The sequence below is a fragment of the Anoplophora glabripennis genome, unplaced genomic scaffold (assembly GCF_000390285.2).
Source record: "Anoplophora glabripennis isolate ALB-LARVAE unplaced genomic scaffold, Agla_2.0 scaffold1191, whole genome shotgun sequence".
In the NCBI taxonomy this organism is placed as follows: domain Eukaryota; kingdom Metazoa; phylum Arthropoda; class Insecta; order Coleoptera; family Cerambycidae; genus Anoplophora; species Anoplophora glabripennis.
In genome coordinates this window covers 1-24,624 of record NW_019417266.1, presented here as the reverse complement: position 1 = coordinate 24,624, position 24,624 = coordinate 1, and the positions used below count along the sequence as shown (strand labels likewise).

General features: G+C 31.9%; 1 protein-coding gene across 1 annotated transcript in view; it reads left to right on the top strand.

The window, feature by feature from the left end:
* LOC108915515 (torso-like protein) overlaps positions 1–23,857 on the top strand; it is a 60,958-nt gene extending 37,101 nt beyond the window's left edge. Inside the window, exons 2-3 of the mRNA XM_018721569.1 lie at positions 9,161–9,313; positions 23,273–23,857. Of these exons, the coding sequence (XP_018577085.1) occupies positions 9,161–9,313; positions 23,273–23,857 (738 nt within the window). The remainder of the gene's footprint in view (positions 1–9,160; positions 9,314–23,272) is intronic.
* Positions 23,858–24,624: the final 767 nt, after the last annotated feature.

Sequence of the window (24,624 nt, the reverse complement as noted above, 5' to 3'; positions counted from 1 at the left end):
AGTGCTTGTAAAATTTGAATAGAAGTTCTTAAGCCTGGTTCTCTAAGTTTTTTAATACATCATTAACACACCGTGTGTCTTCTATGTATACTCTTGCAAATGCAATGACTAACAATTTCTTTTTAGTAGTAAATGGTTTGCAATCGAAAAATATAGTTTAAGAATATGAATTTGTCGTTTATTTACTGGTCGAATATTTATCCAAAATTAGTGTGGAATATTCAGAAGAAGTAAATATCTTGACCTGACTTTATCCTACAGGATATACCAGGAATATTATCTTTGAATCTTATTATTACGAGAATAAGTATACGATTCAAAGATAAAATTCATTCAGAAGGTACACAGCACGTACCTCAGCAGTTGCGGTTTCAGTTTTAAAATAATAGGGCAACAATTTTCATACCCAAAAATCAGACCTCACTTGCCCGAAGGTTTTTGGTATGCATTTGGTAGGTTAGGAAATTTCAGAATTCTAAAGTGATAGAATAATTTGTGGGTCAGATTCGGATTGAGTGACCCAAAAAACATGTAAATATATTACTGCCGGTTTGTGATGAACTTTTTTCAATTTTAGTACCACTGTTGAAAACGCTAAAGTAACTAACTTTATTCAATATCTCCGCGAATAAAAAAGATTTTTCAAATCTGAAAAAAGCATTTTGAAGGGTAAGAGTGGTAGTTTTAGAGGGCATGATTCGTTTTTAGAAATAAAGTTTTTTCGCTCCGTAATATAAGCAAATAAAAATATTTTCTGCAGTTTTAGGTTTGGATATCTCGGAAACGTGACGTAAAGGAACAATTCTGGCGCCGGATTTGGATTCTGCGCACCAAAAACCTTTGGGCAAGTGAGGTCTGGTTTTTGGGTGTGATCTTTCGTCAAATTTTGTTGCCCTGTGTAATTGTATTGCTGAGATATGAAGGCTATCGTAAATTTTTCAGTAGGACACTTTGGTTATGCACAATGCACTTGGAACTACCTCTGGCGCAGAAATATGCATTTAAGATTGTTATATTTTTTAATGTAAATACTTCATCAAAATTTGTTTGTCAATGAAAAATATATGTTTTTTAAATTTACCTCTAAGTGTATCAAAAATGAAACAAAATTTGTGTAGAATCTGTGGATAACTTATTTAATTACTATATACACTATAGAATATGAAATCTATTCACAATGGTAAAACATATTTCACATTGTAAGATAAAATCTACACTTAACCAGTAGTCCTTGTAGGCAGTAACAGATCTATAAAATGATATTATGTAAATTTTCATTCATATCGGCCAATAAAAGTCTAATAAAGAGAGGAAGTTTCAGCATTTCATAAAACAAAGGAACGATACGTTTATATTTTAATGAGATCTAATTAAAATATAATAGGTGTTGGGCAATGGTAATTATTATCCTTGAACCGTGCCCAAAACTGGTTGAATAATTGCAAACAGTATAGTGAACAATATTAAGTGCAAATGTATGTCATTAATAGTCATTAATACAGGGTGTAACAGTGTTAAAATATTATCATTCTTGACGCAAAATTTTGTTCATTCCATTAATCATTAACATGCATTAGAATGATCAAAATATTTATTTTTGTACAAGGCCTTGAAACATACTGTATTACTTTAACTTTTTTTATGCCTATTAATTTATGCCTAATGTCTTTGTAGTTTATTATCGAATTTCACATAAATGTTTTGATTTTATCAACGTGTATGTAATGCCACATGATTCCAATATTCCAAGAAGTGACACAACCCCACATAACCCTCCATGTAATCTCTAAAATCAATATTGTCGGACCAACGAAGCAGTTATTACTAGTGCCTTCGGGTCATGTGTTGAAATTCGTCATGTTTTAGGTGAATATTCCTTAAACTTCTCCCTTGTTTTTTTAATTAATAATTTAATAATATAAATAAGAAGTACTTAGATGGTGTCCAGGCAAAAAATTATTTTGATAGAAGACAGAGGTTTTTAATCAAAAATTGTAAATTATTTATTCATAAACTGTATAGTATAATGTTGTGTATGGAATAGCATATCGGGTAAATGGCCTCCACGACATTGCTGGTAAATACGCACTCTTTTGTCGAAATTTTCCATAATCATTTTGCATAAATACGGCTGAATTTCCCCCTCCAAGGCCTAGGGGTCGTGGGCTTGTTGTCCCATGGCATTAAATCGCATGATCTGAGCGGCCAATTCTGAACACCAGAACGGGAAATTACACAAGCAAGAAATGACTCATGCAGTAATTGAATTGTTCAAACCAAAATCCACACCAAACAGTGGCACGTTGTGGATACATTTGAATTTGATGCATCAGAACTTTAAATTTCGTCAAATAATTTAGTCATGCAGCAGGCATTATCGTTAAGGTTAATTTGAATATAACATTTGACAATTAGTGGTTAAATTTTTTTTAGCTATTTAGCTACGAGTACTTTTAACTAAATTTTTTATAGAAAATTTAAGTGATTGAAACATTACATTTTCTGAAATTCTTTTAGATACATTGGGTACAAAAATTGTATAGAATCGAAAAATATAAGATATAGAAAAGTTCCGTTAAAAATCCAAAAATCTAAAGTATGTCGATGTATTGTTCTATAGTAGAATCGCATTCGATGCAAAGAAGAGTAAAAAATCGTGTCATTATTTTTAGGACGCGTAAGATGAACCTCCTCCAAAAAACAAGTAAACAACAGTATCGCGTACACAGGTAAAATGGTACATATGTGGAATTTAAAAAACAAATTGGATTTATATTAAATAAATTTTTGTATGAACAGGGGTGCCAGACGTGAACTGATCCCTTCATCCCTTCATAATGCATAAAGAAATTATTCAATTTCTAAACCCCTTAAAACCGTGCTGCACTGGATCTCTTGACAGGCAACGATTTATTACTTTGCATCGAATATGATCCTACTATACCTAGTGGTATCCATAACGCAAAGTTGTCTATTTTACAAGCTTTTATTTAACTTGCCTTGTTAGTATGGATCAAATCTTGCAACTGAATTTTAAAACAGTTATCCCCAACCGATTGAGCTGAAATTTTGCATACATGTTTAGTTTGGATGACGATGCATGGTGGGACTAAAAGCTTGTTTAAAAAAATATATATACATGAAGTTATTTTCAAATTTCTTTAAATCCTTTGCATTTTGGGTTAAAGTATTACAATAGTTATGCAAGTACGCAAGAGTTGAAAAACATTAAATTTTAATTTACTTTAAATTGTTTATTTAATAAATTAAATAAATATAAAGTGCGATGACCTTATTTAATTATAATCATACTAAATTATTTATATAACATGTATAAATTATTTCTTAACTAGGACAACTACAGGGTAATAACACACAATTTTGCATCGATAATATATTAATATTTCCTGTGTAGAAGATTTTGACTTGTGATTTAGATATAATAGAACAAAAGAGATTTTGTTGATTCATCTCAGTTTCTGATTTATATTAGGTAAAACTTCATTTTGTACACAGAACGGCAAATAAGTATGTCTTTATAATAAAGCACATTACACTCTTAAACCACATTTTAAGGAAAAAGTTCATTTAAAAATATATTCTTAACGGTTTATTAACATGTAATTATCTCAAATGATATTTGATGTAGGTTTATACATTTTTCATACCATTAAGCATTGGGTTTATAAGTTAGGTGTTTCACTAGAAAAAACTGCTTAGAATATTTATTGTATAATACAGTATATACAAAAATTTACAAGCTTAGGTCCTAAAAATACACACATTTTTTATTCGTTTAATGACTGCATTTATATTATTTAAAATAGTTTTTAAATAAAAAAATTTCTATCACTTCGTTTATGAATTTGTAAAATTACTCTCAAATCAACTTTTATAGTCTAACTTTGTAAATATTTGAAAAAAATTGATTTTTAACATTTCAATAATAAGGTATTTTGGAAAAACCACATTTTTTGTGATCAAAATTTTGAAGAAAAAGTAGGTGACGCAAGAATTGTTGATTTAAAGACATAAAACATATTTGCATGGGTCTCATTAATGAATGTGGTATAATCAGTTTTATGTTGATTAGAAAAATCCTCACAATTTCCCATATATGTGAGTTGTATGTATTATGAATAGGCAATAAATGCAGAATATAGTGACCTTGACCTATATCTATAAAGCTGTTATAACAATGAATAATGTAAAGATACAAGGTCGACGTTTGCTGTCGGCTACTGGCCTTTTGTATTGAATTTAAATTATATATGACAATAGAAACATATACCCGCCAAGCAAGTACCAATGGATGATGTCAAGTTACATAATATGTACTTCAATCTGAAAACTTATCTTCATGGCAAAACTATAGACATTTTTTTAGTTTAAAAAGTTAGTTAGTTTTAACATTCCGCGCTGAAAAACAACCTTTTTAAATATCTTTCAAAAAAAAATTGATTAGTGTGTTCATTTTTTCTGCGTATTTTTAAAATGTTCGAATCTGAAACTAATTATTTTTACATTCCATCCACTGGATTTTACCATAATCTAAGAACATTAAAATATAAGCCTGGTACAGTGGTAAAATCATCAAGAGTTATTTGGGAAGAAGACTCCCTCATTGGGAAATATTATCAATTACCTACTTCTTCAAAAAACTGAATTTCCTCAACGGATCAATCAGTCATTTTAATGAAGTTTAGTTAGTTTAGTAAAATTAACATCACATATAAAGCATGAATTTGATAATTGATAATTTTATCTGCAACTGGCAAAATAATAATCGTTCATTAAACTTGCTCGTAATTTTGCATACGATAATTCGTAAAACTTTCTTTATTAGAACAAATCAAGAATGAATATTTGATATCTGATTAGAACATTTATTTTGGGCGTTTGTTTCAGGTAATTCTTTTCATTTTAAAATTATTTGAATTATTATCTGCTGAATTATCTGCTTTCCCAATAAATACTTTTCAGTAAGCAAAAGTGAATATTAAATTTAATTAGACAACAATTTTTTTTTGTTTAGAAGTGACATTTGTCGTTAGGTAATGCAGATATATAATTGTTCTTATTCTCAAGCTTTAACCATTTAACTTTCAATTCTTCAATGTATAGTTAAACCTTTTCAAATCATATTACAATCGCTTTTCATGTACCTGATTTGGTTATTCTGTTACAAATAATATAAAGAAACATACGGTTTGTGAGTTACACTTTTTAAAGCTTGGAATATTAGTTATCGACTTCATAGATAAACATTTATTTTACTTTGAATATTTACTAAGTACTTAAAATATACATGGTGTTGCAAAATGTTGTTCAGAGAATTCTAGAGTAGATTTTACATCCAAAAATACGAAAAAAATTATAAAATTAAAAAATATTATTAAATTTATATTAATCTTAAGTTAATGCGATTCATTTTAGCGACGGTGATGTTATTGACACTTACACTTAAAAATATAATACGGTTATTTCCACAATTTAGTGAATGTTAACAAATAAATGTTAAAAATATATATTGTTTTATAGTTTTTTTTATTCTAAATAACCGCAATAATCACACAGCACAATTCTAAATCAAATTAATTTCCTTAGATACCCTGAGAAAAATTACAATCTTGCAACACTGTACCATTTCACGCTATAACCGTAAAGCCTGCTTAGTCGAGGAAATAAAGCACTGAACCTCCGAAATTTTTTGATCAAGTCGTATCAAGATGGGGTTTTTGCATTCGGTTTGTAAAATTATGTGAAAAAAATCAACTTTGTATTATGTTTTTTGGCCAAATTGCATTTGTGCAGTTCAAAATGCATCCGGAAAAATGCATTTTTTAAACTCACTTAGAAAAAACATAAATTGGTTAATAATGCCTGGAATGGGCTCAGATTCCTGAGGATTTTCGAGGTCGCTGATCGCGAAAATCACCTTCAAATTGGTCCATCGACGACCTGGAGCTTAGGATTAATGATGAACGTCATCTCCGAGGCTTCTCCTGAATTTCACTCTTAAATGCAACCAGACTTGACACCCGGGGGTTTTTCAGATGGCTGATTCCTAATCTGGCGTCGGCGAGCACTTCCCGGATACTTGATGCACCGGAACCTAGACATGGACGTCATCACCGGGAGTTTTCCTGTAAAATTTTTGTAAACGAGCCGAAAATCGCATAAGGGTTTTTTTCGGGGTGCTCTTCTCGAATCTGGCGTCGGCGGCCACCCCCTGGACACCTGGTGTACCGGAACCTGGACCTTGAAATCGGCGTCATCGCCAGAAAAATCAATAAACAGTGAATTTTCAATATATTTGGGACTGCCGTTAATACTGCAATAACTTGTTTGGAATTGTTGATCTCATTTAAAGTATGCAGGATGAAAGTAGAGGGAATACATTGAATAAATGTCACAATGTATGCAAGTGTTGTTTCAAAAACAAATCAAAATCATTTATTTCCAAATCAATTGCCATTTCTAACCTACTCTTAACTTCAATTTAATTTAACTCAAATATAATCTAACTCCATTTTATCCTAATATAATCAACTATTAACTTTAATTTCAAAATATTCTATTCTTATTAGCCGAGTTATGAATTTTTTCTAAGTGACTTTAAAAAATGCATTTTTCCGGATGCATTTTGCACTGTACAAATGTAATTTGGCCGAAACACATAATACAAAGTTGATACATTTTTTGCACATAATTTTAGAAAGCGAATGCAAAAAACGCCATCTTGATACGACTTGATCGAAAAATTTCGGAGATTTCGGCTCTTTTTGTGCTTTATTTCCTCGACTAGCTACAGACTTGGAGATTTGCATCAACAGTCGGTATCGCGATACCGTATCGAGAGGCTTACTTCACCGTCTCGTCTGGAGGACTGTCTCATACTGTTCCGTGCTGTCTAGATCCGACCAACGACGGGAGACAATTCCTTTTTCATTAACCACATTTTGCACAAATGTTTCCCCTTCTTTTCTTTTTAATTAAACAAACATCAATAGTAACACTCATGGTAAATATTTATTTTCACGAAAGAAGCATCTTGGTGCAGTAACCTTGTACTAGTTCATATTGCAGTGTGTGTATCGATACATAGACCTAAAATAAGCCTCACGTTACGGCATATACCGTTTCTTACAAATCTCCAAGTCTGTAGCGAGCTTAAGGAGGTTCGATACATCTCTTGCGGGGCAGGCGGTGCGGGAGGGAAGCCTATGCTTATACACGGTAGTTTCGTTGTAGTACCAACCTTACATAAACTAATTTGAGCGAACTAAATATAATATATACGAATGAAATATATACAGCACATATTAGCTTGCATATATTTTTCGTGTTTAATGTACGGCAATTAACTTTTATTTGAATAAAAGTGTCTATTTATTCATTAAAGAGCTTGTAAAATTATTGGTGAAATCTGGCAACATTGCCGTGGCGTGGTGGCAAAAGTTGGATCAACTGTCATTACGTCAACTGTGCTTTGCCCGTATTCCGTAAACATGAATGAACATCCAAGATACAAAGGGAAAGTAATGATGAAAAGCAATGTAAAATGTAAAACAGAATGTGCGGGACTGATAAGAAAAAAGTAAAATGTGCAAACTGAGAATCCATATGATAACTATCAAGAAGCTCAGTGTATGTTAGTGAGATGTCGTCTTGTCAAATTGAAGATTATGACAGAACATCTATACTGTTCGTTTTGCAAAGAGATCCTTTCAATTTTTGTTTGAAATTGCTATTGTATTGCATTAGATCGCGAAAAATGTATTTAATATTAATTATTACTACTTATGTTTTCGCTGGAATAATTTTATAGTCTATAATCGAGCTATTCAAATATAGCGCGTCAGTCAACGCCTTAAATACAGCGTACAATGTTGCCATATTTCCTTTCATTGGATCAGATGTTTGTTGAAATTTGTCAAAACGTTATAGCTGCTTCCCTTTTGCAAGAAAAATCACATTAATATCACATGTGACGTCATGACTCAGTTAATTGTGCGTTTCTTTTAATTTTCCGAAGTGAGTTTGAACTGAGAATTTTTACCCCCACTTACTGCTATCTGCATTAGTTTGAGAGCTTGTTCACTTGGCTCATTTTGTGCTCAGTTATTTAAAGTGCGATTAGGCACGATTAGGTTTGTTTTTAAAAGCTGAAAGTTGCAAATAATATGTAAGTATTATGATTTATAACGTCTTTTCAATAATAATATTTCGCATTTAAGTTTATATATGGTTTATTTACATTTAACTCATATGGTCGTTCCTTTTACAAGATGAATCACAACAGAAACAACTGATGTGAGTACACTCACCTCACGTGTAATATGTACTCAGTTGCCTGCAAAAGGGAAGCAGCTAAAATATCATTCCATTTCTCAATACTTACATTGTAAGTGCATATTTTTATTGTTTTAAAATGTTTAGTAATATTTAATTCTTTAGTTACAATTTTATTTTCCCTATTCTAACCATTTTTAAGAGCAATATTCATGTTTGATTAAAGTTTTTTCCAAACTCGCATAAGAGCCTGTCTAAAAGAGTATAATTTTTAATATCATTTTTCAAAAAAACTATATTGGCAATCGATCTGATATTGTTACACGAGGCAATTGGCATATTTATTAACAGATTTTAATGATTTTGAAAACTTTTTTACCATTTTTTTTTCCGGTATCGAACCTCCTTAAAGTATTTTATTTGCAACGTTTGTTTAAAACAGTGGTGGGGTCGTTTTTAATACGCATTAAGGAGCATAAATCTAGCTAGCATAGCTCTGTGTGGTCGTAATAATAATTAACTATTTTCAATGAATGTACAGCAGTATAGTTAGACTTTTCTCCGTACCAAAACCTTACCTATTCATTTGCTTTGCACAGCTAAATTCTTTTGTACACCCTTGTCCGTGTTTGTCTGCGGCTCATTGGACATGCAGCGCACAGAAGTTATCAAAACAAGCAGAGTTCCTTCACTTCCTACTGCCCTGGTGCGACCGTAAGCAGCGATAACCTGACGTTTGTCATATTCAAAAGTTATTTATTGTTTTTTGTTTAAAAACCGGAGTGCGATCCGGAGCGCGGCACACCAGAGGCGCATCCAAGGCCTCGTCAGTCGCCACTACCTTCAGCCGTTTCATGTTTTTCAGGTGTCAGTCGCGGCGAGAATGTGGGGCCGAGCGCAACTGCTCGTGCTGCTGACCGCTCTAACGGCCTACGGGGACGACGACCACAGTGAGTTAAAGGTCGGCCGCTCCATCGACATTTTCACCCGCTACGGATACCTCAGCCTCTCCATGAAGGTATTTATAATTCAGTTATTTCATACAATCTATCCCCCAATCCTTGTATTTTTTTTGAAAAATTGTATCTGCCCACGTCCTTAAATTATCACATAAATTCGTTTTTTTTTTTGGAGAAAAACGGGCAAACATTCCTATTATTTTTAATTGTTTATTTTTATACAGGGCGTCCCGAAATGCACACGTCAAATGTTACCTGGTTCATATAAATTTAGGTCGTAGAACATTTTACTTTCAAGATCCTAACAATTTTGAAATGAGTATGTATATTTTTCAATATATTCGACTTGTATATTTTGGTTTCCAATAGCTTCCTAAAATGTGTTTTTCTTTAAGAATTTAATACAGTTTTAGTGCGAAACCGAAGCTTGTGTGTCACTTGTGACAGACGCTTAAATTTCTTTGGGGTGAGCCATACACCTGTGTTTTCAAGTGACAATAATAATTAACAAAATTGCAAATGTGGAAGTTGAAAAGAATATGCAACCAGCTAAAATGCAAAAATCGAATAGGAATAGAAGATGTCAAGATCATGTGAACAACTTATAATATACTTTTGTCAATATTGTACTAAACTGATTTTTTTTTAATAACTTTTTTTGTACATATATTCAAAACTTTTTAGTAAATGCAATCATATTACTATAATAAAGAATACCAGAATTAGTTTATAAATGCATTTACTAAAAATATAAGACTATACAAATAAGTGATACTCAAAAATTATTAAAAAAAAATTAAAACAAGTAAAACTCGAATATCTAATGTGTCACATGGTTGTTGTAAAAATATTTCATTTAGGTGATGTCGGGTCAAAAAAAACACATAAATCTCTTAAACTGTGTGGTATAGATTGATAAACCTTGGGGTAGTGGCCCCTAATTATGGAGAAAAATATAATGTAATTATGATCTTCTAATGGTAACATTGTATTCGAATTATTCAACTATGTCCAAGGAATATTTTAAAAAATAGTTATTCAAAAAAGAGTTAAGTCATTACCTCAAGTTTTATCTATCTACGTCAAATTTTTTAAAGAAATTTTTTAAATAAATCTGAAATTTCAACACTCTGTATCTCGAGAACGAAGTTTTCTAAGGATTATATGTATAAGAACATTTTTTTAGTTTAAGGTATTCTATCACCAGGTAATAATTTGCGCATGTAATTCGGAACACTCTGAATAATGGTTTCACACTTAATTGTATAACATTTTACTGTGTATACATACTATAGGAGTCGACTTATTAATATTTAACAATCATGCTTTAATGAAGTGTTGATAAAAAAAGTGAAAAATATATAGTACTATAGTGATAAATTTAATATTTAATGTTTTTTTTTGTTTGAAAATTTTTCAAATTTTTTACTGATATGGGGTGGAGGTGATTTTGAGTAGGAAGTCATAATACACCTTCAATTTCCATCTACCTCCTAAACAGCGCTACGTTTATTAAAATGTTAAAACCGTAACTGTTTTACTTCCAACTTTACGGCAGATTTCGCATAACAACTGCATTTACCTCAATTTTTGTAATAAAAATAAAACTGCTATGAATCAACGCCTACATTTAAAATATTTTTCGAGGAGCTATTAGAAAAGTTGCAAGAAATTTATTATTGGCAATAGGTATGCTTTTGCAAGCATACCTATTGCCCCCCCTCAATCCCGCCTATGTTGTTTGCGATCAGCTCGCGTACACCTCACAGACAGGTCGCGAGCACACGTTGATGTCTAAAAATTAAATTTTTGCGTTTTATGTTGTTTGTCACGAAGTTCATTCAGTGTTCCGCGTTTATAAATGAATGAATATGTCATCGTACGAAACAATCAAGATTACACTACATATATTGTTCAAGATATTCTCTAAATGTCAGCGAAATCATCTTCACAGACTAGGGAATGCAGGCGTGTTTAGAAACTTTTATCGTATATCGACTATCGACTTTAAGCGACCTATTTATCCTGCTAATTATTTTACACCTCATTCTTTTTTTTTGTTACTTCTGTATTTAATTAATTTAACATTCCACAAACTTTATTTTTCCGATATTTTCCAATAAGCAATATAACTTTCTCGTCACTCTATGAATAATGCAAAATTGATGTTAACATTTCAATTATCTACATCAAATTGAGGTTCGTCAAGAATCTTTATCAAGTTGGCGACAGTTGTCGGGAATTTTGACGTGAACGTGAACAAAGTTAAATGACGCTAATGCTACACGAATTGTTCGGGGTGCTTGCCGGTCGATATGCACCTTAATATGTAGGTTCGCTGGAAAGTTATTTTAAAAAGTCTTTCGGAAACGGATTAAAAAAATATGTTTTCATTTAAAAAATCTTCGATAGCGTTATGGCAAATAAAAAATAGAAATCAACGCGGCCGAACGATTTTCCCAAAAGAAAAATCTGACTGTTGAATTTATACGCTTTTAATTCTCGGCAATCATTTAAGGAAATGCAGAATGTAATTAAAATGCTTGTTGGAATTTTTGTTTGAGGGATTCTATGCCACAAATTAACAACAAAAGTTATAATTTGTCTGGAACATTTCGTTATTGACTGTATGTTTAGTAATTTTCTTTCCAAGCTATTTTAAATTTGATAATAATTAAAAGACAGCATTAGACTTTATCGCGTCTTGTCTCTGATAATTTAAAATTTCATCGCCTTTTGGTCATATAGTTTATCTTATATACAATTTTTTAACACTACCAACTTCAAAGGTATTAAACTAATCCAGTATCTCATGAAGTATACTGAAGGTATTGTAAAGAGACAACTCATAGACCAACTATTAAATAAATATATGTATATAAAAAATACGGCTTTACGCTCCAGGCTGCACTATTGAAAAAACACGTTATTGGCATGTTGAAATTATCTCGAAAATTATCAAACAATATTTCAAACCTTCAAAGAAGTTATTGACTTTTATTCTTGTTCTTAACTTATAGGTGGGTATCCATTTGTGTCAAATGCCCCGTAACGTAACACCGAACATGTTACGTTACAGCTAGTGGAAACGGAAAGTTGTTGCATGGCACGTGTAACAAATTTGGCACGCGTAACTAATCCGGGACGAACTATCATTTGTCGGTTTTTAGTCGTCGCATCAAAGGGATGCAACAGTACTTTCTGCCACATGTTGAGACGGGGTTACCCTGTTCGCCGTATCGTTGCAGTCTGTTTTCTACAGTGACAAGAAAGAGTGTGTTTTTCTGTGTTTTTGCCATGGAGTGGAGTAAAGAAAAAAATTTCGGAGATTTCCGTTTGTTATTCTTCAAAATTGTATGATGAATAAAAAATATATGACGCTGCTGCTAACTGCAATTGCAGTGACGAATCCATTATTGCAGTCAAGTTCATACTACGAGTTTATGTTCCTGTGTCGTCTCGTAACCTTATTTTGTTACGTTACGGAATAAATTATACGACCAAAACCACACATACTTTCGCAGCGAACCGTGTCACCTTTTGCAACAGGCCGTAACATGTTCGTTGTTACGTTACGGAGCATTGCCACAAGTGGATACCCGCCTTATGACAGGCCACTTTAGACGAAGACCAGTATGAAATATGCCACTAAGTATACATTTATATATGTATCTGTTTTATATTTTTCAATTTTTCTATAGGGAATTTGTCTTGAATAAATAATATTGGAATATTTTCTTCAATTGGAAAGCTGCCTATAATGGTGTCAGTGTTCTTTAACGCAGTTTTTATTATTTGAATTTTGGCCCTAATCGGAACTACCGAATTCAGGACAAATTGCATGTTGCGGGTACCTAATACCGACAATATTATTTATTATAAAACGAGCACTAAAATATGTAGGTTCTGATTTAAAAAATTTAATTTCTACACCTTGAAAAACAGATAAATACTAGATAGTGTACATAAATATTGTGATTAGATGACATATGTAAATGGATGATTATTAGAGCTCATTTACAGAACTACAATCATGGCCTTGGACTTAAATTAAAGTCTTACATGGTAACGAACATTTTTTTCAATATGACGTTAACTGTTTAGTGCTGTAGTTTAGAAATTGTTATTATAATATTAATAAACAAACTTTTGAATAGAATACTGATATTTCCAACAAATTTTTCATCTATTTTTTAGTTGCGAAATAAAATGCTATGTCGATAATTGAGACAAGCTCGATCATTGGGGCATTTACCTTACAACCTGTTTACGACTATGGTGTTAGTTCTAGTTCTTTGAATTTGTTCGCGGTTTCCCGACTAATAGTAGAACTTTCAAGAAGGAAACTTGAGTTGACTTTTAACTAAAATAGTTTTCGTCTAGAAAATAATCTAAAAAAGAGTTTTCTACTTTAACAAAACCCTCCTAAAATCATTCGTATAATCTGCTCGTAGCTAAAATCTGAGGATATGTTTTGTAACAACCTTTGTTCCAGAGGTAAACCTCTGTATAATAGTCATGTAAGTAATCACATTATTAATGGAATGATATAACATTTTCATTAATTTTGAACTCTCTTTGTCTTGAAAGCGAAGCTTTTCCAGAGATCCATTTATTTGAACTTTATTGGCTAGTTTAATATCCAGTATAGTTCTTCTGTACAGTTCAGTTAAATACTTCATTTACACCCTCTGTAGATGTTGAACGCATTTGAGAAGATATCGGTAGCAGTATGCAGGGTGTTAATGATTAAGGTTTGCCAAACTTTAATGGCGTATTCTACGGATGAAAATAATCAACTTTTGTCCTGACGTTTCCCTACGGAGATACAGGGTGTTTCAAATATTTATATGATTTTTACTGTAACTTCACTGGCAAAAAATATTTAGAGATAAAATTTAGGGGATGACATTTTTTTAGTAGGGACTATTTTTTCATGGATAACTTCCATCCCAAAATACACTCCAGTGGCGTAGAGGAGTAGAGGACCGTTTTTGAAAAAAAATCGTACGACATTGGCTTTTTAAATAATTTTAAATGTTTTTAAATTGTACAATTTTTATAATAAATAATAAATCTAAAATCAATCTTTAACACTTCTCTTAAACGAGCAATATTTTGTTAAGGCAGATTTACCTAAACTCATTATTTTCATGCCTAGAATCTATAGTTACTCTATTGCCCAATCATTACAGACCACCCTGTATAAATGTACCTATTAATATAAAGAAACTTCAAATTTTCGTGTTTATTATAGATTTTGATCTTTATAATAACAATTGTGGTGGGACTAATATTGCTTCGAAGTGATTATTTTTTTATGTCAGTGATGAGAATTAGAATTAGAGTTAAATGTTGAATAAAAGTCTGTTCAAGAATAATTAAGATGTTCTTACTACTCTGCGCAGCCAAGATGTGAAGGACAACGTATTGTAAATTTGATGAATTTGTTATTTCTTGATGTCATCCGTTATATAACACTACTTAGTATTCGCAGTCATAAACATAAACTTTTTCAGTAATTCCTAAGTCACGACTTATTGTGTATCCTGTTATTCGTTCCAGAAGCGTAATTAGGCACGCTTATTTTAAAAAAAGTTAATTGTTGTGACTCCATTAATGTGCGTTAAACTAGAAGTAAAAATCGTAGTGTACTGTTAAATTCTATATTGGTAGATTTTGTTTGATGGTTGATACAGAGAATTATATAGTTATACAAATGTAACGGGTTGGTCTTGATAATCTCGGTAATACAAGCTGATACAAATAGAATCACGTAAAATACATCGTTATATGTATATTTGTCCCAAAAAAGCAGTTTTTCTAATAGTTAGTCCTTTCTGATTTCAGGGTTCTTCACGGTAAGTGGCCTATTAAACGTTTCAGAGGAACCAAAGACAATAGGACTCTGAAATTTTGTTTACTGGAGTTATCAGATATGTTCTCTTCAATAAAAGTAATGCCATCAACGTTGCGCTTCCGGTTATACCGGAAGTATCTGTCTACTTCCTTATTTTAAATGGAACACCCTATATATTATTGCATTATCGACAAGGTAAATTAAAAATAAATCAAAAATGTTAAAGCTTCCCTGTACCTAAATCTAACCGTTTTCGAGATAATCGACATTTTATAAAAAGATGCAAGCGTTTCGAAAATTCCTTATATCTTTCTTCGTTCTGGGAGCTTTCACTTGTTTTTCGGAATACACAAAGAACATAAGATGCACTACCTTCCGCTATCAAAATTACCTGAAGAAAATTATACTGAGTGTATCATTTTTCACGTTATGTTTTGAAAACTTAAAACCGACAAAACTCTTTAAATTCAAATGGAACACCCTGTATTTTTCTGCGTCATATTATAGAAAATAAAATTCTCTTTTCACGATATAGGCATTGTAGGGGTTACAGTTTCAATTTTCTCAGATATTTGTGGTTTACTTATATTTTCAATAATATTAAAATATCATCAAATTCAGTATTCTACAAGTATCAAGTACTTTCTCGACAAGAAAGATATTTTGAATTTATTTTATATCCATGGGACATTCACCATGAATCATTATTAGCTGCATCTCTATGATTTGGTATTATGTAGAATTTGAAGAATTGGACGCGAATAAAACTCGGTCATCTACATACAATAGAGTTCTTTGTAGACCATTGAATTTTTTCATAATTACATTAATAAAGTGCGTTGTTTCACGTTTGTTCCATCCAAATAATGAGGGGGTATATTTACATAAAAATAATACCTAATTTCCTTCCATTTGGATACAATTATTAGTAACTGCAAGTACAATAAGGAACAAATAAGCATCCTTTGATTAAGTAACCAAAATTTTAAATTATAGTATCCTCTTAACTTCATTCCAAATATCATAAAATTATAATAATGCATTTATTAGTTATTTGAAATTATCTTATTTATTGTCTTTGTAATTCTTTAAAAACTTTTACGACAACATTAAAAATTAGAGAAAAATTCTAAGAAAACCAACCGAAACCATTTAATTAATTATTCTTCTGTTTCACTTGCAAAATACCAAATCATAGAAGTACAGCTAATAATTTTGATTCATGGTGAATGTTCCATGGATATAAAATAAATTCAAAATACATATCTTCAATCTCAATCTCATCAATAATTATTTTGCATTTGATGTATTTGATGACTTGATACTTGTAGAATACTGAATGACAGTACCAATATTTGCCTTTCATGGCACATTTGATGATATTTTTAACGTAATATTCTTGAGAAAGTAAGTAAACCGCAAATATCTGAGAAAATTTAAACTGTAACCCCTACAATGCCTATATCGGTGAAAAGGTAATTTGATTTTCTATAATATGATGCAGAAACATACAGGGTATTCCTTTTCAATTTAAAAATGTTTGTCGGTTTAAAGTTTTCAAAATGTAACATGAAAAATGGGACACCTAGTACAATTTTCTTCAGGTAATTTTGACAGGGAAAGGTAGTGCAATCTTATGTTCTGTGTGTATTCCGAAAAGCAAGTCATATTGTCTTTGTATTTCCTCTAAAACGTTTAATAGGCCACTTACCGTGAAGAACCCTGTAAGAACTAAAGTAATTGCCTATTTTAATTTTACTTTTTTCAATACAATTTATTTTAAATTTTGTCAATTAATAAAATAGTTTTACAACGCAGACATTCTAAGATATTCCTCAATTTTTCGTAAAATTTTCTATATTTATGAAGATTCCACTGCACCTTTGAGATTTTTTTAAATTTATTTTCATATATCACTGGTTTCATATGTTAATTACACAAATCCCGTGTCGTTGCCTTGGTTAATTGCTATCAAACAAGCTGATAGCTCTTTCCTGTCGCCAGTAATTTTCGCGTAACTACATTGATTAGAAATTTTTTTATATTTTTTTTACGGAATCTCTGTGTACGCTGTAAATGGAATTGAATTTTTATGCTCCGACGTGTTGTCCTTGAAAGAAGTAATTCCAAAGATGTAGGGTAAAATCAGATTTAAATTGTTCAACTTCCTTTCTTTATTATGGTCACGCAAGACATAGTATAATGCCAGGAAACGGTTAAAGGCATCGTAAGTATTCTGTGCTTGGAAAATAAGCGTCAATTTTAGGTGTAGAAAATTAAAAACTAATTTATGAACAAGCGTGTGTTTTTTAAATTGCTCTAAAATTATAAAATGTAAAATTGCAGATTGTATATCTACAATTATGTTACTATACTTTCAACGTTAAATAGAGCGTTTGGTCAAATCAGGCTTTAATTGCGATAGAGAACTTAGAGGGTCTGTAAGTTCCCTTTTCATGTTTCTTTTTCTAATGCCGTTACTTCTCTCATACATAAAACCGATTTCAGACCAATATAGGTTACCTTGTGCAGTTATAGTTCAATGCAAGTGTTAACTTTCTGATTATAAAGTTAGTAACTCATTTAGACAATAGCTACTTGCATTGAACACCGTAAGCTAGCGCTGTAAACTATGAATATCAGATTTTAAACCGGCATGAATTTGGTATAGATAAAAATAGATTTGCCAAATTCATCTGTGCCAAAATACCAAGTACATCTATGTCCTTATGTCCCTATGTATCATAATGCCATATTCATGTATCCCAGATCTATCTATACTATACAAAAATCCATTTATATCAAATTTTGGCATAATAAAAGAGTTGGCATAAATAGATGAACTTGACATAGACAATATATTTAAAATTGATATATTGACATAGATGAATTTGGCTTTGAATTTAGCATGGATTTGGTACAAATAAATTTCTGATATGAGTGGATTTTGAATAGTGAATTTTACCATTTTGCCTATACATATTGATGATTTGGCATATATAAATTTGACGTAGATAGATTTGGTATTTTGGTAAAGAAGAATGTGGCGGTAGTATATTAGTGTACTGATTAACGATAATTAATCAGTTAATAGAATATTTAATAACAATAATTTTATTAATTAATGTATGCATAGGTAATTCCAGTATTCTCGATATTTCAGGTGGTTTAATGATTAGTTCTATAATATTGATTTATTCGCTGAGATTGAGCTACGATGTATATGCAGATAGATCCTGTTGCTGTTAATTGACATCACTTAAACAAAATTTTCCCCAGTTCTTTTCATTCATTATTTCTAAATTAAACTACAATTTTTGATTGCATTTTAATATACCATCCAGAACTATGTTCACGTAGACAACCTTTTTTTATAAAATTAAGCAGATGTCGGGGAAGTGAGCTGATGAAGGTTACTTTAATTAGGTGACGATTATGATTGTTAATTTACTGAAACGTTACCGTGTGTTTTGTTTAGATGTGTCACTGAGATTCGTTGGCAGCTGTTTAGATGACATTCTATTTGCAGTCTTGTATGTTGTATGCAAATAACCTACTTTTTCTAATTAGAGTAAGGGTCGAAAGACCTAGTAAATGATGTAATGTGATTAGTTAGACATACACATACACATAGAAACAATCGTTAATATACGATACGAAGATGAAGATACGAACAACAAACACGCACGTTTGTGCAAAAAAATCGCAAATACAGGGTTACAATTTTTAATTGTCCAATACAGATATCTTCTTATTTTAACAGATACATATTACATACATGTTTAAATGAGCGAATTTTATGCCGATCACGGATTGGTTTTTAAATTTAGAAAATTCCGAATAGATCCGAAAATATTCGAAAGCAACCGATTTTATGCTATTTCTTTTTTTTAGTCGTAGGACTTCACTTGTTTTTCAAAATTTTAGTACAAAAATGTGTAGTCTGATATAAAATAGTGAGGAATCGATGTTTGCTATCAGTATCTAAAAATATGTGCTGAGCGGTAGTAAACTTTTATTTTTGTTATGGACGCCATATTGAATTAATTTCTTTAAAGAATAAGAATATTTTTCAATTGCCAAACGAAAAGTAGGACAAGCAAAAATATGAATGTAACAGATGTCCACTAAATGTTAACGATATGCCTTGTGAAATTTACTGTTAATTTACAAGAATCTTGAAACTGATGTTGAAATTGAAATAAATATGCTGATACAGTTGCCATTTTCTTAACAAAGTGATGATTTTTTACAAGGTGTTACAAAAAAATAACTATATACTACAGATTCTTTGGACGAAAATAGTAAGACTTTCGAAATGCCATTTATTATTTACGCGCCTTAAAATTAAAGGAGGTATTACCTAGTTGTCTTTTAATATATTGTTTGTTCTGTTGGTTCAAAAATATTTTTATAAAGCTATTACGACTGATTTGGGTATATGGTATGAATATTTTTATATACGTTTTTAAGGCTGTGTATTTTATTTACTTTGGCAAGACTTTTGATTAAACATTCTATAATCTACTCGATTAAAAAACTGGATTAATTTAAAATCCAAATTTTACATTTTATTATAGGAGCCCAGAAAACAAGCTAAAAATTGGAAGTCAATATTAAAAAATTAAGTATTCAAAATGAGACGTTACCAAATATGCTGGAAAATTTATGAATATAACGTCAGCAACTAATTTTCACAATTGTCCAATTAATACCATATATTTTGCGCTAAAGACAAATAAATAACAAACGATTTTTTTGAAAAATCCCAATTGTAAAGTTCATTTGCTCTTAGACGTTATGCAAAAACGTATCGGATTAAGTAACACAAAATCATGTTTTTATAAGGTTCAAGGGACAAATAGGAAAATTAAACAACCCGAGGATCAGTATCACATATTCAAAGATCTCGTAAACCAATCTCCAAATGAAAATTGAAAAAGTGAGTAAAAAAAATACGAAACCCAGACACTTGGTCGAAAAATGAATGCATTCGAATCATAGGTGTACGCAAAAATAAATACCAAGAATAATATGTAGGTAGGTACAACTCCATTTTTCTTCGTTCGCACTTCGATTTTTTTGTTTTTCTCTTTTCAAAAGTACACAAAGCATATGCGAGCGTCTATCATCTATGCAAAATTTTAACTGAACAGGGTTATTAATAAAAGCCTTTTCTGAGAATTATTTTGGCATCATGCATCTTGAAAAGGTCGCCTATATCAAAAGTGGCATAAACAGGTTATTTTTGCTAATAGAATTTATAGTTAACAGCTTTTTATAGCACCCTGTACATATGTTTATTTACGAACCATCTTGTATGTCACAACGAACGCACCCAGAGTACTCGTATATACATAAAATCATTCAACGTAAATAAAGCGGAATTAAAAAAATTATAATATCTGTTGCACAAGTTACAATAGAATTACGAGAATTTTAATAATATTTTCTAAATATTGTATATTATTTTGTGTTATTGAAAAAAATGGTAATGATTTTAAAATTCCCTCAAGCAAATAATGAAAAGGTAATTGAAATTTATAGCAAATACTTGATCGCTGTTACGGCTTTTTTATTGTTTATCATAAATTTGTATTATAAAGATCATAATTTCGTTTCACGTGTAACATTTACTTTATCATGCTTATACAGTTTTAAAACCGTGACAAGACAGTATCGATGGTTACAATGCAAATTAATTTGGTTTGGTTTTACACTACTTTGTGCTTCATTTAGTTCCATGTTAAATTCATTGAACTTCCTTGATAGACTCATATATTTGAGAAAAGTCTTCCATTGATAAAAGTATTAGCAACAACAAATAGTCATACCCCTAAACATAACGGTTCAAAATGAAAATATTCAATAAATCTGTTACTCACGACAACAACAATGAACTACGGACGTACGATTTTCTATTTCTGATTAGTTCAGATTGCTTTTTGACAACGTTCACTTTCTCCAGGTTATGTCCTAATCATTGTCTTAGCTTGTAGTTCCGTATTTGTATCTGCTTTCTCTGTTTTCCTAATGTGATAGTCTTTACAAATCTTCAGCCTTTTCCCATACACACTCAAAGTATGCGTCTATATACAACGGAAAGGCATTTAACAGAGATTGTTTAATAACATAGTTACAAAACTGCTTACAAAAATTTTTTGTTTTAGTAATCCTTCACTTGGTCTCTAAGAATCTTTTTGGTGTAGTTTTTAATCAACTTTGCTCTGCCTCGATTGCCTGATTACTTATGATAGTTTGTCCAAACAAATGAGAGCCTCATAAGCGTTGAATTCAAACAATATGATTGCAACACATCAAATTTCAGGATGTATGCATAGCTTTAACCAAATTTACTCACTTATCAAGTATTAGTATTAGTCTCAGTTTCATTTTGTTTTCATACATGTATGTAGAGTCATTAACATGCCAAACTTTCTCAAGGAAGAAGTGAATCTTGAATTATTTTGGGCTTGATGATGAAATGTAAGATGACTGCTTTCATCCCAATGTTAGTTCCTTACTTTTTGTTTAGTAATGAATCCATACTTTGATAAAGCAATTACCGGGTTGGAAATTTACATTTAAAACGGTAATAAAAACGGTGTCCAATTGATTAAAATCTACACCAAAGAGTTTTTTTGTAGAGGGTATCCACAGTTTCTTGAACAAATGTGGGTAGCTATCCCGAAAAACTAGATACAACAGTTTCTATAAACCTTTCTATGTTGCGACTAATATTTCTTAATAGAAATGTCGTTTTGCGATCTATGTTCGTTTTTATTGAATTTGTATATAATACCCATAGGTATACTCAATATTTACTTCAAATAAAATTTGCCTTCTTACGAAGGATCTAGTAATTTTTTGTTTTCGTGATTTTTTATGTTTGATTTAGCTGACATTGACATAACCTTATCTTCATTCCCCATTTCCCCAATTCGTTCATGCATTCATTAATTAGTACAGATAGTGAGAATTGCGAGCCCCAACACTGCAGGCTATAAGTTTGTTGTGTTGCTGTCTGTATTCTATAAGTGAAGACGTTTGTAGCCTTCAAAATTTAAAAGCACATTCAAAGATTATATGGGAGGTTCGACACTGAACCTGCTGAAGCCTATTGCTATAGATATTTCATCAAATTACGGTAACCAGTTAGCAATCCCGTAATCTACTTTATTGCAGTATGTCAGAACTCAGTTTTTTCCATAGTGATTTTACCACTGTCTTGTCGGTGTTGTAGTTCCATCCAACGAGTTATAATAATGCCATCAGTGTTGGTATTCCAAAACCAGGTTCAGGTACATATTTTTTCATTATCATTCTTTCACATTCGAATTTCATTTAGGAATAACCTCACTGTGGTTAGCCAGAAAAAGTAAAAGCATTGGAGGTAGTATCAGACCAATTTTGAAGTGGTTATGTGTTTTTCTGAAGCCTTCGTTACGACTTGGTTATCGAAGTAAATATAGATCTTTTTGCCATTATGTCTCCTTATATTCTCTCTCTGACAAATCTCAGTGGCATATAATTCAGCTTGGAATACAGCTGTACCAATTTCCACAAATGTTTTGAATCTCGATTTTGCACCAAATATTCCTACTCTAGTTCCGTTATCAATTTCGGATCCATTGTACACCGCACTAGTGTTACAGACTTGCAGGTTGTTTCTGTATGACCATCCTAGTTTAGCTAAGTACCTCAATGTTTAATTTTGAAGGGATGTTTTCATTTCGAGCAGAGGATTTGTGATTATTCTTGTTATGCCTTGAGCTATTCCACACATCAATTGTCATTACATTTTAGCCTGTACGCCCCCATTCTTGTTTCCCTCCACATAAAGAAATTGAAGATGAGAGAGACGTTCCAAATAGTTACATGTAGATGCGGTTGAAATGCTTTCCATAGCACGTGTGATGCAAAGTCTAGGTTTGGATATCTCTAGTTCTATTGTTTTTTGGTTTTACCACAGCCTTGTGCAGCAAATGCATCATGCGTGGATTTAGTCTCCAGATTCCTTTGTACTGCTCATTTTTTTATATGAAATATCAGTTTACTGTCACTTTAAAATATCCTAGTATACCCTTATTGTAATTTCATGCAATGCTTTTAACTTTGTAAATAAGTAAATCGCCATTATGATTTTCTTTTTTTTTAGGTGGTGCCAAGGAACGGTACCGAATGGATCTTCAGAGAACCCACGGTGAACATCTTCTCCAATCTAGATCGGATAACTAACATCCCGCTACTAGACCGAGTACCTAAGAAGCAGAAGAGGGTCTTCGATGGCGACTTCCACATGGAGTTCTGCGACAACGTCCGGCAGTTGCTGCAGGCCTACTTCCGGGACTTCAGCTTCGAAAAGCTGGACAAGCCGTGGAGGGCCTTCACCTCTTCCTGGGCGCCGGAGGCACTGGCCAAACACCTGGGCATAAACTCCTCCTTCGTGATCAAAGACCACTGTTACGTGCTTGTGCGACTCTCGAGGTTTCGCGAAACGGTGAAGCTCGACCGCATCCCGAATAACGTGCACCTGGTGGACGACGTGGCCAAAGAGATTGACAATATTAAAAGCGGCGATGTGGCCAGTGTTCTCGACTTCATTAGCAAATACGGATCTCACTATATTCATTCCTACGTTACGGGGAATTCGTTGTATCAGGTAAATACATACATAACTGCACTACATTTGAATACTATTACATATGTTTTAACAATTAACTACCATTGGATTGCAATCTAGTAAATAATGAAATTCAATCGACAGCAGATTCACTACCACTATCCAAACTGATTAATTCTACAGGTCAACAAGGGTCGGAAAGTAGACACACTAATATGCATTCCCGAAGAATTTTGGTGCGCTGAATCCGAATCTGGCCGCAGAATTGCTGTATCACGTCAGGTTTTGAGATATCCTAACTTAAATGTGAAAAAACACTGTTTTCCTTCATATTTGAGGTTATGTAGTAATGCCATCTATTCTTTTTCAAAAAAAATACACATAATTTAAAAGTACAAGGCTCCCTCTTTCGAATGCCATTGAGTTTGCTCAAATATCTTTTTTTTTTCGTTGAGACATCACATGTTGAAATTTCTAAGTTTATCAGTCTCTTAATATGCGAAAATGTACTAAGGATCCCTTAGACGTCAAACAGTTGATTGCAGTTCAGAAACTTCATACACAGAAACCTTGAATACATACGAACTCAAACTCACAAACTCCAATTCCACAAACCTCAAACCCACAATCCCTAAACCCACAAACCCTAATCCCACAAAATCCGAACCTACAAACTCCAAGCTTACAAACCCCAAACCCACTAACTCCAAACCCACAAACCGTATTGGTTATGAAGTTTCTGAATTGCAATCGACTGCTTGATGTCTAAGGGATGCTTAGTAGAATTTCGCATATTAATTTGGCCATATCCCTGGCCGAAAAATGGTGAAATTTCTGGCATTTTTAGGTACTGAAATCTTGAAAAGTAAAACGTGTAGAACAAAAGT